General features: G+C 46.3%; 1 protein-coding gene across 1 annotated transcript in view; it reads left to right on the forward strand.

The window, feature by feature from the left end:
* Positions 1-328: 328 nt before the first annotated feature.
* Positions 329-15515, forward strand: part of ABCC11 (ATP binding cassette subfamily C member 11) — a 68512-nt gene continuing 53325 nt past the window's right edge. Inside the window, exons 1-5 of the mRNA XM_047791559.1 lie at positions 329-427; positions 2082-2200; positions 4497-4655; positions 10806-10953; positions 11993-12226. Of these exons, the coding sequence (XP_047647515.1) occupies positions 329-427; positions 2082-2200; positions 4497-4655; positions 10806-10953; positions 11993-12226 (759 nt within the window). The remainder of the gene's footprint in view (positions 428-2081; positions 2201-4496; positions 4656-10805; positions 10954-11992; positions 12227-15515) is intronic.

A 15515-nucleotide genomic window follows, 5' to 3' on the forward strand; every position in this document is an offset into this window, starting at 1 on the left:
AAAGAAGAAACATGGTTTCAGGAACCACCGGCCGTTGGGCATACCAAAAGTTGACCCAGCCCAAGGAGATGGGGTAGAAATGGGTAATTCGATATCCTTTCCCTAAGGGATCTTGGGCTGGAGCCCAAGTAGATGTCTAAAGAGAGGGAGCCAAGCCCATTCCAGGCAGAGTGAAGAACAGGTGCTGTGACCATGGACCCCAGCACACTTCTTGCTCCTGGATGTCCCCCTCCCCTGGCTGCTCAGGCTTGGATCTAAGCTGTTCCTACGTGTTGCCTTTTCAGATTCTCTGATTCTAAGAAGCAAAGAATTGGCAGGACAACTGCAAATGACCAGAAGGAGGATATACTGGGTCCCCAGGTCTTCTGGTGGCCTCGTGAATCTCGGCTTGGATGTAGATAACGACACGGTTTCAGGACTTAGCTATGTAAGTAAGATCTCCTTTGCATCAAAACACTAGGAAACTGAGTTGGCAGGCTATTCTCAGTGGTCATAAATTAGGTCAAAGAATTTCATCCCTTATTTATTCAACTTTGATTTTTTTTTGATGGCGCTCGGGATTCCAGAATTAGATGCTTCATAATCCTTGGTCATGATATGCATTCATGATTCATGTATCTCTCTCAGTCACCCATTTATCTATGTATTTACTTATAAAATACAATAATTGCCAATACACCCATCACCAGCTCTCCATTTGGGACCTTGACAAGCACATCCAGCTACTGGTCTTTCTCCCATCTCATTCCCCAACTCTCCTGATCTGAAGGAACCCACTATTCTGAACCTGTCTGTGGTTCAGAATAGATCCCTTTCTGTGTCCTGAAGAGTGTTATTTATTCTCTATCAAGTTCTAGAAATGATATCCTTTTTATTTTATTTTTATGTAATGTCTTGAGACTTTTTTTTTCCTTTTTAGGGCTGCTCTCGCTGCATATAGGAGTTCCCATGCTAGGGGTGAATCAGAGCTGCAGCTGCCAGCCTATACCACAGCCACAGCAACAACGCAGGATCCTCAACTCATTGAGCAAAGCCAGGGATCAAACCCAAATCCTCATGAATACTAGCCAGATTTGTTACTACTGAGCCACAATGGGAACTCCCAAGATTTACTTTTTTTCACTCATGGATTTCTTTTTAAGTAGATTTACTCTCCAAGGGTGACTTGGCCTCACATTCTGTGGGTGACTAACTCTAGCATCGTTTATTCTTGTTTTCAGTGTGAACTGACAGATAAAAGCCCAGAGAGGTGCAGTGACCTGCTCAGAGTTACCCAGCAGAAATGGGGCAAAGCTAGATCTGGGACCTGGTTGTTCTGACTCTCAGCCCAGTGCTCATTCCCTGCCTGGCAGCCTTTTAAAATTTATTTATTTTTATTGAAATAACAGGCATAAATATTATATTAGTTTCAGATGTACATACAACATAAGGATTCACTATTTGTGTGGATTACGAAAAGATCACCGCAGTATCCATCACCACACAAAGTTCAAATATTTTTTTTGGTGAGAAAATTTAAGATCTACTCTCTTAGCCACTTTTGAGTTTTCCCTGGTAGCTCCGTGGATTAAGGATCTGGCCTTGTCACTGCTGTGACTTTTGTTACAGCTGTGGCAGAGGTTTGATCCCTGACCTGGGAATTTCTGCATACTCGGGGGGTGAGGTCAAGGAAAAAAATCAGCTTTCGAATATGCAATACTGGAAAGCATTGTCACCATGCTATACGAGTATACCTTACACTGCTGTGACTTATTCATTTCATAACTGGACCTTTGTACCTTCCGCCCACGTTTACCCATTTCGCCCACCCCCACCCTTGCTGTTCTCGCCTCTGGTAACCAGCAATCTGTGTTCGGGATCTTTGAGTTCAGGTGTTTTGTTTGTCTGGTTGACTGGGTGTTTTTTCAGTCCGTGTATTGAATGAGAACATACAGTATTTGTCTTTATCCGACACTGGCAGCCTTTCTCTGGGAGGCTGGGTGTGCAAAGATCTGTCCTCCTTGGGTGCCTGGTTCCTCACTCCCGCAAGACCGTATTTGTGAGGTCGGAAACTGATGCTCTTTCGGTTTTTATTTCCCAAGAAAACTTTCGCGGTCGAAGATGGTTCCTGGCCCCAGCAGGTGGGGGAGACTGAGGCGCCAAGGATGGGGAAGTATGATGCTGCCTGGAGAACCATGATTCCCTTCCGCCCGAAGCCAAAGTGAGTTCCGAGGGGGAGTGGAGGGTCGGGACCCTCACACCCAGACCCCTCCCAAAAGGCTACATAACCATATGTCAACTCAGTGCTATCACCCGCTACAGCTAAACACTTCCTGAGAAGCCTGAGGCACAGCAGGGAAGCGCGCTCAGTATCTTCATTCATTCACTCCTTCGTTCATTCATTCCTTCATTCAACAAGGATTCATTGAGCACCTGCATGTGCCGGGCACTGCGCTAGACCATGTGGGCATAGCCGTGAGCCAGCCGGCCAGGAGCCTTGTCCCTCGTGGACCTCACAGGGGGGAGAACGACTGTAAGCTTGTAAGCTTGTTAATAAACATGTGATTACAAGCTGTTTGAGGAAGGTGCTGTGAAGAAACCTGGAGGTGCAAGGGACAGTGGAACAGTGACACTGTGATGGGGTCTGAGTGATACCGCAGCTGAGACCTGGAGGATGAACAAGAATTTACTAGGCAGCAGTGAGGGAAGGACGATCTGGGCAGAGGGAACAGCATGTGCAAAGGCCCAGCCTTGCGGGGGAAGGAACACGAGTGATGCGAAGGAGGCCAGTGTCTCTGCAGAGTCCTGCGTGAGAGAGGACATGGCATGGAACGAGGCTGCAGGCAGAGGGAGATGCCAGAGGATCACGCATGTCCCCACAGGCCACATTCAGTAAAGTGGTCATCATCCTAAGAGAAATGGGGGTCCATTGAAAGGGCCGGTGACCTGTGACATTTATCACATTTATGTGTTTAAGTTATCCTTGAACTTAAGAGTATAAGGAACTTGTGGAGCCTCCTTAACCATGGTTTAAAGTAACCATCCCCAAGTGACTTTCTGGGACCTACACCACAGCTCGTAGCAACCGCAGATACTTAACTCACTGAATGAGGCCAGGGATCGAACCCACAACCTCATGGTTCCTAGTTGGATTTGGTTCCGCTCCACCACAGCAGGAACGCCTCGAACCATACAGTATTAAAAGCAATTTTGAAAAAGGTAGAAATTACACACAGTCTCAATGCCCCGATGCAATCATTATTGCTGTTTGTGAATCATCCCCAGAAATACGATCTTATCAATCTTATTTCTTTTTATTTCATTTTTATCATTTTTGTGGAAGTTATGTAAGCAAAACTTAGAAAAATTAAAACAATGAGAATCTCTTTTCCTATTCCTTTCCCAACTCGAATCCCTCCTTCAAAGTCAATCACTATTAACGATTTGATATAAATTGTTATATCTATATTTAATAGATATATATGTTGCGGTCTGTCTTCTCTTATTTCTTCCTTTTTTATATAAGTAAAAAATACTAGGAGTTCCCGCTGTGGCAAAGCAGGATCAGCGGTGTCTTGGGAGCGCTGGGATGCAGGTTCGATCCCTGGCCTGGCACAGTGAATTAAGTATCTGGCCTTGCTGCAGCTGTGGCATAGGTCAAAATTGTTCCTCGGATCTGATCCCTAGCCCCGGAACTCCTTATGCTGATGGGTGGCCAAAAAAGAAGAAAAAAAACTGCTAAATTTCTTGATCTGCAAGTGGTTTTTTTTTCTTTCTTAATATTCTTAGAGTTTTTTCCATGTTCTCTATACATCTCTATTTTTAGACACTTGTTTTCTGCAAAATGGTATATGATGTACCCACACTTGTTTTTTTTCTTTTTATTATTTATTTATTTATCTTGGCCTTGCCCAAGTCATGCAGAAGTTCCCGGGTCAAGGACTGAAACCTGCCATCAGTGACAATGCCACATCCTTAACTGCTAGGTCACCAGAAAACTCCTTCTCTTTCTTTTTAAATCATTTCCCCTCTTGTTGGGTGTTTCTGTTGCTTCTAGTTTTTACCTCTCACAAATTAATAAGAGTCATGAAAGAACCCCCCCCGCTTTTTTTCGGTCTTTTTGTCCTTTTAGGGCCTCACCGAGGCATAGGGAGGTTCCCAGGCTAGGGGTCTAATTGGAGCTGTAGCCACCAGCCTGTGCCACAGCCACAGCAATGCCAGATCTGAGCCGCATCTGCAACCTACACCATAGCTCACAGCAACGCCAAATCCTTAACCTACTGAGTGAGGCCAGGGATGGAGCCTGCAACCTCATGGTTCCTAGTCAGATTCGTTTGCGCTGCACCACGATGGAAAAACCTTTTTGGTAGATCCAGATGACTGCACTGTGGTGTAATCTGTATACCACAATTCATAGTTGTAATTCTTCCCTTCCAAATCTTACCTTTGACTTAATCTCTTAACTCTCTGGAGCCTGCATCCTAAGGATGACCACACTGCCTGTGACTCTCTGCCAGGATTCCTGCGCCCCAGCCCCTGGATGATGCCGGCTTGTTCTCCTACCTCACCTTGTCGTGGCTCACCCCACTCATGATCCGAGGTTTACGGAAACGCTTAAATAAGCACATGATCCCCCAGCTGTCAGTACATGATGCTTCAGCCCAAAATGCCAAAAGGTAAGGTCACGTTGGGCAAGCCAATGGGGTGGGTTAAAGACCACGTCTTGGTGGACGGTGACCAGAGCTGTTTAAGAGTAGTGGGGGGGGAGGGGGTGTCCATCCCCAGATAGAAAACAATATCTGTTCTTCCTCGTAGCAGGAGGCCTTATTCTAGTCTGGACATTCTTAATCTGGGGTTAAAAAATGATTTACAGGGAGTTCCTGGTGTGGTTCATCGGGTTAAGAACCTGACATAGTGTCTCCAAGGATGCAGGTTTGATCCCTGGCCTCGCTCAGTGGGTTAAGGATCCAGCATTGCTGCCAGCTTCGGTGTAGGTCGAAGATGCAGCTCGGATCCTGTGTTGCTGTGGCTGTGGCTGTGGCTGGCTGCTGCAGCTCCGATTTGGTCCCTAGCCTGGGAACCTATATGCTGCAGATAGGCAGGTATGATCCTAAAAGGAGAGGAAAAAAAAAAAGAAAAATAAATGATTTACATATTTTTTTTGTGTATGGGCTAGAAATCTTTTTCTGGAGCAAGAATTCACATCTTTTATCAGATTTCCCTGGGAGCCCAGGACCCTGAGAAAGTTAGAAATTATTATTTGTTGTCCTTTTGCTTTTTTTTTTCTGGATCAGGCCTTTATCTGTGTCACTGATGATTACATTTTGTGTTAGTGGTGTAATCTCTTAATCCTTGAGCCACCACTAACTAGTTGTGGGATTCAATTTCCTGTACCACCCACCTCGAAAGTGGTATGAAGATCACGTGCAGGGGTGGGGGTGGGGGTGGGGGAATAAGTGACCCGAAATGCCCTGTGCTCACGTTTTCACCTCTAGCCACTTCATCAGAGACCCCAGGTGCAGAATGGCTTTTTCCCAGTATGTTCCTAGAAATGGCGGTTCCCCAAGGGCCTCCCCGAGAAGAGCATTCAGTGGTCAGGGAGTGTGTGAACTGTTGCATGCTATCACCAGGTCTCAGAGAGTTACAAAGAAAACCAGTGTTGTGAAGGCACTGAGAAAACAGGACCCGGTTAAACTTTGATCCATTGCAGAGTTCCCGTTGTGGCAAAGCTGAAACGAACCCAACTAGGATCTATGAGGACGAGAATTCGATCTCTGGCCTCGCTCAGTGGGTTAAGGATCTGGCATTGACGTGAGCTGTGGTGTAGGTTGCAGACATGACTCAGATCCCATGTTGCTGTGGCTGTGGTGTAGGCCAGTAGCTTTAGCTCTGATTTGCCCCCTAGCCTGGGAACTGCCATATACTGAGGAATGGCCCTGAAAAAAAAAAAAAAAAAAAGAAATTTACCCTTTGCTTCTCACTTATTCAGGGGAATAAAAAAAAGTTTCCAGGAGTTCCCGTCGTGGCTCAGTGGTTAACGAATCCGACTAGGAACCACGAGGTTGCGGGTTTGATCCCTGGCCTTGCTCAGTGGGTTAAGGATCCAGCGTTTGCTGTGAGCTGTGGTGTAGGTTGCAGACCTGGCTCAGATCCTGCATTGATGTGGCTGTGGCATCGGCCGATGGCTACGGCTCCGATTCGACCCCTAGCCTGGGAATCTCCATATGCCGCAGCAGCGGCCCAAGAAATGGCAAAAAGACAAAAAAAAAAAAAAAGTTTCCAGGGATCGCCTCTTGGTAATGCCAGATATCGGCTAGAATCTCATCTCTTAGCTGCTGTGATGTCAGATGAGTTACCCTTTCAAGGAGAGTTTTATTTTTATTTGTCTTTCTTCTCTTTAGGACCATACCCAAGGCATATGGAGGTTCTCAGGCTAGGGGTCGAATGGGAGCTATAGCTGCCGGCCTACACCACAGCCACAGCAACACAAGATCCGAGCTGCGTCTGCAACCCACACCACAGCTCAGGGCAATGCCGGATCCTTAACCTACTGAGAGAGGCCAGGAATCGAACCCACAACCACATGGTTCCTAGTCGGATTCATTTCCCCTGCACCACGATGGGACCTCCTCAAGGCGAGTTTTAGTATATAAAATAGTAGCTATAAAGCATTTGTCTTGTGGTCTTTCATAGGATTGTTGTAAGATCCAAACAGGTAATAGATTCCCTATAAAGCACCTGGAAAAATGCCAGCTGCGTAATAGATAATGAGTGAGGTGTCAGCTTGCTTGTTCTTCCCTACCCATTGTGAGGACAGGATCTCCTGATCTACTTCCTTCCACTTCCTGTTCACTGATGCTGCCTTTTTAATTCCATGCCTCGCAATACCTGATCACCAACACTTTCACACTCACCCCATTTTTGGAGGTGCCCTTGAAAAATTAATTATCTATGCATTCGCACCTTTGGAGGGTCTCTTTCTATACCTTCACCATTTAACAGGCAGCCTCCTGGGGCATGTCTTTCCTAATCTTTCAGATGAGATTGGGCGTGTTCAGTGTGGCATGGCTGTAGACTTTCCTCGTCTTTCAAAAGGGCTGCTTTGGTTTCTACCAGGATGTGCCAACAAACCGCCTGCCATCAACATCGCCGCCCCTCTCGGCAGCTTCTCCATCACCTTCATCCTCATGATCCTTCTAATCCTCCCCATCTTCACTGTTCTGCCGTTGCAGTGCATCTCCTCCTCCTTCATCTCCTTTGATCAGTACAGTAGGGTTATGAAGTAAACAGGGCACGTTATGAGTTTCCCCATCTTTCAAGGGAAGACCCAGGATTAAAAGAGGTGAAACAATGTTCCCTGAATCACATGGTTAATGAACGGGGGAGTTAAATTTTGAAGCCAAGTCTCTCGAATCGGAGTCAAGTGTATTTTATTTTATTTTTTGTGGTTTTTCAAATCTGAGTCTAATCATCACGGCCAGGAATCGTTAGGGTTGTTAGGAGCGCTATTGGCAGGCTATGGAAAACTTGAATTTGTTTAGTCAAAGTAGGACTCGAGAACTTGTTGTCTCTGTAGATTGGGTTAGGTGTGGGGGTAGGGCTGGAATAAGGAGAGGTGGCCCCATGATTTGTCCACAAGCAACAAAATCCTCCAACACCGACAGGTGTCATGGGGACATTTTTGCTTTGTTGAGCTGGGGTGCACACCTCTCAAGTTATCTGGTCCACATAGGTGGGTATGGGATGGAGTAGTTTTTATGATTCAGAAAGGAAGAAGCCTGGAGGTTTTGTAAAATTTTTTTATTAAAGAAGAGTCGGTTACAGTGTTTATAAAACTCCTGGGTTTTATAAATCTTAATTTGTGTATGAACAGGAAGAGTGACATTGTTCAGAGTCCTAGGCTGTTTCCTCAGCTAATTGTATTTCAGGGTAGCAAAACAGTTGATGAGGGAAGGTTATTTATTTATTTATTTATTTATTTATTTATTTTTGTCTTTTTGCCTTTTCTAGGGCCGCTCCCGAAGCATATTGAGATTCCCATGCTAGGGGTCTAATCGGAGCTACACCACAGCCACAGCAACTCAGGATCCGAGTGGCGTCTGCGACCTACACTGCAGCGCATGGCAATGCCAGATCCTTCACCCACCGAGCAAGGCCAGGGATCGAACCCGAAACCTCATGGTTCCTAGTCGGATTCGTTAACCACTGAGCCACGATGGGAACTCCCTAGGGAAAGTTATTTTTTACAGAAAAATCTAAGCTACTACATGTAGAAGGAATGATACACTTAGAAAAATCTCATTTTGTCAGCCTTATTGGAAATGGATCTAGGCAATGATGGTCAGTGATGGGGAAGCTGGCAATGAGTGGGTCAGTCTGACACTGTGTAACCCCCTGAGCCACCTTAACATCACTGCGAGTGGGGTAGCAGGAGTTCCCGTCATGGCCCAGTGGAAACGAATCCAACTAGGAACCATGAGGTCTTGGGTTCGATCCCTGGACTCTCTCAGTGGGTTAAGGATCTGGTGTTGCTGTGAGCTGTGATGTAGGTCGCATATGTGGCTCAGATCTGGCATTGTTGTGGCTGTGGTGCAGGCCGGCAGCTGTAACTCCATTTTGACTCCTAGCCTGGGACCCTCCATATGCCGTGGGTGTGGCCCTAGAAAGCAAAAGTGGGACAGCAGACCTCGTGTGTCTTCTGAGATGATGCAAAAGGACCTCACACTACATCACCTATTCAGTGTTTTTGCCAGCTGACTCAAATTCTGAATTTTATTAAGCCTCTAGATCTAACTAGCATTTTGGTTGAAAATGCGGGGCATAAAAAACTAGGTTAGACACCATCTCAGGGAGACCAGCCATCAAATCCAGAATGCGGGAGCCTACATAAGATAAAGAATTCAGTTCCTTTAAAAAGCACATGGCAAAAAACTGCAGAGAAAGGGAGACTGTTACAGATTAAAAGGAGATGCGAGGGATCTATCAGATTGGTCTTTTAACTGCAACGGGCTGACCTTGCTTGGATTTTGATTTAGGAAAACTAACTCTTAGAACTTATTTTTTGAAATAATTAGAGAAATTTGGAGTTCCGTCATGGTGCAGTGGTTAATGAATCCGACTAGGAACCATGAGGTTGCAGGTTCAATCCCTGGCCTTCCTCAGTGGGTTAAGGATCCGGCATTGCTGTGAGCTGTGGTGTAGGTTGCAGACACGTCTTGGATCCCGAGTTGCTGTGGCTCTGGCGTAGGCTGGCGGTTACAGCTCTGATTGGACCCCTAGCCTGGGAACCTCCATATGCTGTGGGAGTGGCCCTAGAAAAGGCAAAAAGACAAAAAAAAAGAGAGAGAAATTTGGATTAAATGCCATTAAGAAATTATTGTTACTATGTTATTAATATAACCATTGATTAAGTTAAAATAATTCATAGTCATTAATTAATAACTATTGTTATTATGGTTACTTGGGGGTTTTAAGGCTTTATCTGGGAGATACATACTGAAGGCTTTATAGATAAATGATATCCCTGGGGTTTGCTTGAAATACTCTAGCAGAAAAAGAAAAATATGCAGGGGAGGAGAGATGAAACAAAAATGTCAAGTGTTGATTACTCCTTTTTTTTTTTTTTTTGGTCTTTTTGTGATTTCTTGGGCTGCTCCTGCGGCATATGGAGGTTCCCAGGCTAGGGGTTGAATCAGAGCCGTAGTCACTGGCCTACACCACAGCCACAGCAACGTGGGATCCGAGCCACGTCTGCAACCTACACCACAGCTCACCGCAACGCCAGATCCTTAACCCACTGAGGAAGGCCAGGGATTGAACCCGCAACCTCATGGTTCCTAGTCTGATTCATTAACCACTGAGCCACGATGGGAACTCCTACTCTTTTTTTTCTGAAATGGCCGCATCTTTGTCACATGGAAGTTCCCTGGCTAGTGGCTGAATCTGAGCAGCAGCTGTGACCTACGTGGAATCCTTTAACCCACTTCACTGGGCAGGGACCGAACCATAACTCCGCAGTGACCTGAGCCACTGCAGTTGGGTTCTTAACCTACTGTGCCACAGCAGGAACTCTAGATGTTGATTCTGTTTTTGTTTTTGTTTTTGTTTTTAAGGGCTGAACATGAGGCATATGGAAGTTCCCAGGCTAGGGGTTGAACCAGAGCTATAGCTGCGGCCCTTGCTATAGCATGATATGAGCCTTGGCTGTGACCTACACCACAGCTCATGGCAAAGCCGGATTTTTAATCCACTGAGTGAGGCCAGAGATTCAACCCTCATGGATGCTAGTTGGATTCGTTACTGCTGAGCCACAACAGAAATTCCAAATGTTGATTAATCTTTTTTGTTTTGGTTTGTTTTGGATTTTTGTTGTTGTTGTTGTTTGTTTATTTTTTTAGGATTGCACCCATGGCATATGGAGGTTCCCAGGCTTGGGTTCCAATAGGAGCTGTAGCCACTGACCTACACCACAGCCACAGCAATGTTGGTTCTGAGCCACATCTGCAACCTACACCACAGGTTGCAGCAACACCATATCCTTAACCCACTGAACAAGGCCAGGGATCGAACATGCATCCTCATGGATCCTAGCTGGATTCGTTAATCACTGAGCCATGAAGGGAACTCCTCCAAATGTTGATTATTCTTGAAGCTGGAGCACACATATCTGGGGAGAGTTCCTGTACTGTTCTCTCCACTTTTGTTATGGTGGAAAATTTCTGTAACCAAGCTCCTAGACTAGCAAGAACTAGGACGTTTGGGTGACACAGGCAAAGAGATTTCACTTGGCTTGAGATTTCACTTGGCTCACCTTTCCTCTTTTCAAGGCTTCGTCTCCTCTGGGAAGAAGAAGTCTCAAGGCATGGGATTGACAAAGCGTCAGTGTTTCGAGTGATGCTGAGATTCCAAAGAACAAGGGTTATTTTTGATATGGTTCTGAGCTGTTTCTTCTCTGCCACCAGCGTGCTAGGGCCAGTAAGTGGCAGACGTGGTGAGGTTTCTGGACTCCAGGTCTTGGATATTGGCATGTTCAAGTTCATGTCTTTGTCTCCCAGATGCTGCTCAGAAAACGAAGATCTTTGGGGGCAGCCAAGCGAGTAGCAGTCAAAAATGTGAATTCTGCAGCCACTGCTTGGGTTGGAACTTTGGCTCTGCCACTTAATTTCTGGCTGAATCTGGGCAATTTGTTTATCTCCTCTGTGCCTTCGTTTCCTCATGGAACCCCATGACACTCTTCTCAGTAGACTTCATGGGAATCCCCATGTATAAAGTGGAGAACCCAATGTTACTTGCCTCACAGAGGGACATAAAGTGAGATGAGTATATACAGCACTTAAACTCAGCCTGGCTCAGTACATGCGAGCTGCTTTGAGAAATGGCTGAGGCGCTCTGGGCATGTAGGTCTCCGCCATGTACCATGGTTGGGATGAATTGACTCTATTGCCTATCGGCAAGTTTGTTTTCTTTCTTTTTTCTTTTCTTTTCTTTTCTTTTCTTTTCTTTTCTTTTCTTTTCTTTTCTTTCCTTTCCTTTCCTTTCCTTTCCTTTCCTTTCCTTTCCTTTCCTTTCCTTCTCTTCTCTTCTCCTTCCTTGCTTGCTTGCTTGCTTGCTTGCTTTTTAGGGCCTCACCCAAGGCACATGGATGTTGCGAGGCTAGGGGTCCAATTGGAGCTGCAGCTGCCAGCCTATACCACAGCCACAGCAACTTGGGATCCAAGCTGTGTCTGCAACCTACACCACAGCTCACAGCAATGCCAGATTCTTAACCCACTGATCGAGGCCAGGGATCGAACCTGCATCCTCATGGATGCTAGTCAGATTGTTTCTGCTGAGCCATGACAGAAACTCCTGGACTGTGCCTTTCTTGAGTGCAGGACTTTGCATGAGTTAGTGTTGTTCATTCAATAAGCCCCCTGCGCTGGCCTGAGGACCTCCCTGCTGCCTGTGCTGGATGGGTGTTGCCTGAAGGCAGGATTGGGAAGCTTGCACAATCCAAACTCCTGTTTCCTTGCAGATGCTGGTTATACCAAAGATCCTGGAATATGCCGAAGAGCCGTCAGGGAGTATTGCCTATGGAGTGGGACTTTGCTTTGCTCTTTTTTTCACCGAGTGTCTGAAGGCTCTGAGCATGTGCTCCTGTTGGGTCGTCAATCAGCGCACCGGCACCAGGTTTCGTACAGCCGTCTCCTCCTTTGCCTTTGAGAAGCTGATCCAATTTAAGTCTCTGACACACCTCACTGTGGGAGAGGTAAGTGCTTGGGGCTGCCAGATGCCATTGCCCCAGCGGCCAAGGGAGGGAGAAGAGGGAGTGAGGGGAGAAGGAAGAAAGAGAAAGGAAATAATTCCCGGGCTGCGTGTTGAGAACTATCAAGTGCCTCTGGGGTCGAAAAGGCAGGTCAGTATTAACCCAGGGAGAGGCCACTTGTATTGAGAGCCTCCGAGAAGATTTATCCATCCATTTAACAGATTTATTCATCCATTTAACAAATACTTACTGAGGAGCTCCCATTGCAACTCAGCAGGATAAGGACCAATGTTGTCTCTGTGAGACTGTGGGTTCGATCCCTGGCCTTGCTCAATGGGTTAAGAATCCTCTGCTGCTGCAAGCTGTGGTGTAGGTCGTAGAGGCGGCTCTGATCTGGCATTGCTGTGGCTGTGCTACAGCTCTGATTTGATCCCTAGCTCGGGAACTTCCACATGCCACAGGTGCAGCAATAAAAAGAAGAAAAACAGGAATTCCTTTCGTGGCGCAGTGGTTAACGAATCTGACTAGGAACCATGAAGTTGCAGGTTTGATCCCTGGCCTTGCTCAGTGGGTTAAGGATCTGGCGTTGCCCTGAGCTGTGGTGTAGGTTGCAGACGCGGCTAGGATCCCGCGTTGCTGTGGCTCTGGTGTAGGCTGAAGACTACAGCTCCAATTAGACCCTAGCCTGGGAACCTCCATATGCTGTGGGAAAAGGCAAAAAGACCAAAAAAAAAAAAAAAAAAGGAGAAAAACAACAACAAATAGCTACTGAGGAGTTCCCTGGTGGCCTAGTGCTTAAGGATCTGGCCTTGTCCCTGCTGTGGTGGTGCAGGTTCGATCCCAGGTCCAGGAACTTCCACGTGCCACACTTGCGGCCAGAACAAAAACAAAACAAATCATTACTCAGGCCTGCTCTGGGACATCCTCTGTTCTAGGCCCCGGGGACACAGGAGTCAGCAAAAAGACACAAATCCTGGGTTGAAGCACATTGAAAAGCATATCCTATCAGACAACTGGGGAGGAAGGTATGAGAAGACTTCCCCCCATTTGTAAAAGTTTTATTGACGTTCAGTTCATTGACAATATTGTGATCATTTCTGCTGTGCCGCAAAGAGATTCAGTTACACGTAAACACACATCCATCCTTTTGGTGTGGGAGGGCTTGGGCGCTCAGGGAAATCTAGGCAACAGCAAGCAGAGATAACCTCTCTGAGTGTTATTTTTCTTGTCTGCAAAGGAGGAAGGCTTCCTGCTGCCTGGTTATTGGTCAGTTCCCGCCTGGCACTCGATACAGCGAAACACAAACAAAGATTGAAAGAAGATAGTCTAGCTGTGTGTCATAGAGGACATGGGAAGTTTAAATATTTGATTTTGATTTCCCTAATTTTCTACTGCTTACTGATTGTCCTGAGGCACAGGAATCACTTTTTATTTGAAAGAGGCATTTTAGTTTTGAGAGAAGCAGCCCTGCTTTGGCTTTTTACACACAAGCCAAACCCCTTTTGCCATCTGGCATCAGCAGCTTTCCAGCCTCATCTCCTTCTGTGTTCCCTCCTCTGGTCCTCGGTTGGCTCCTCCCTCCTGGCCTGGCCTGGTGGGGCTCAACCTCCAGTCCCCCAGTACAGCCTAGAGCTGTATCGAATTCACTTCTTTCAAGCACAGAAGAAAGCGGCTATTGGTTGGAAGGTTGAGACAACGGAGTAGGGTGGACGGGGAATTTGAAGTTAGGAGATGCAAACGACTCCATTTAGAATAGACAAGCAATGAGGTCCTACTGCACAGCGCAGGGAACTATATCCAGTCTGTTGGAATAGAACATGATGGAAGATCATATGAGAAAACACACACACACATACACACACACACACACACGTATTTATATATGTAGGACTGAGTTACTATGCTGTATAGCAGAAATTGGCACAGCACCGTGAAACAGCTATACTTGAATTTTAAAACAATTGCATGCATAAGAAGAATAAAGAAAGCCTCAGTAACTGTGGAGGGACTTCAGATTGGTGAAACAAAAAGCAAAAGGATTTGATACCTTAATACTACGTGGGAATGGAAACTCTTGGGTGGATTTTGAATATTTTCTGCTTCACTTTCCAATCGGATCACCCGATTTGTAATTTACATTTGTTTATAGTGTGTCTTTTTGCCAAGACTAGTTTACTTCCATCTGCATGTCCGAATGTCATAAATTAAACAGTTAAAAACAATTAAAAAAGAAGGTCTGAGGATGAGCAGGGATTCACTGCCTGAGATGGTGGCTTTGGGCTTCATTCATCTTGATTTATCTCACGCCCTCATTCACCTAATTCGTAAATAAGCGCCAAGTACCTCCCTAGAACTTTGCTCACGTCACTGCCCTGCCCTTTAAAAATCCCATTCATCCCTCAAGGCCCAGCTTGGAGGTATCTCCTTCCTGAGAGTATCTCGAGCGCCCCCCCCCAACTCCCCACCCAGCACAAATCTGGCCACTCCACTCGGATGAGCCCCCTTCAAAGATACGAACCAGAAGTTTCCTCTGGTTCGGTGGGTTCAGGATCCGGCGTTGTCACTGCTGTGGCTCCTGTTGCTGCTTTGGCTCTGGGTTGATCCCTGGCCAAGGAACTTCCGCATGCCGTGGGTGTGGCCAAAAAGAGAGAAAACGACACAAATCATTTCAGACTCACTCCTTACTCTGTCCCCCAAAAAGCTCAGCATCCGAATCACACAGGACAATATCCCCAAAAATGTCTGCTTAATTAACCATTGCCACCAAGTAGATGAGGTTTCTAACTCATGTCAGCAAATATAAGGTATTTATTGTCATCACCACTGTTATTCTTCACCCTTTTATTAGTTCTGTGACCTGAGGCAACTTGTTCAGCCTCTCTGGAGCTGTGGAATAATAATAGGACCGTTGTTACAGGATTGTTGTCTCATAGGATTAAACAAGTTGGTACACGTGAAGCATGAAGGCGGTGGGCAGTGGTTCCTGTGTTAAATTGTGCCATTCATTTCTGTCAGGCCTTAAGTACAGAGGCTGCCCTGTCCACACGCACTTGACTGGAGTTCGAGAATCCACGACAGGAGTTCCCGATATGGCACAGTGGGTTAAGAATCTGACTGCAGGAGCTCCTGTTATATCTCAGCGGGTTAAGAACTTGACTGATATCCATGAGGACGTGGGTTCCATCCCTGGCCTCATTCATTGGGTTAAGGATCCAGGGTTGCCATAAGCTGCAGCGTAGGTCACAGGTGCGGCACGGATCTGGCCTTGCTGTGGCTGTGGCATAGGCAGGCA

This window comes from Phacochoerus africanus, chromosome 8 (genome assembly GCF_016906955.1).
Source record: "Phacochoerus africanus isolate WHEZ1 chromosome 8, ROS_Pafr_v1, whole genome shotgun sequence".
Classification (NCBI taxonomy): Eukaryota; Metazoa; Chordata; class Mammalia; order Artiodactyla; family Suidae; genus Phacochoerus; species Phacochoerus africanus.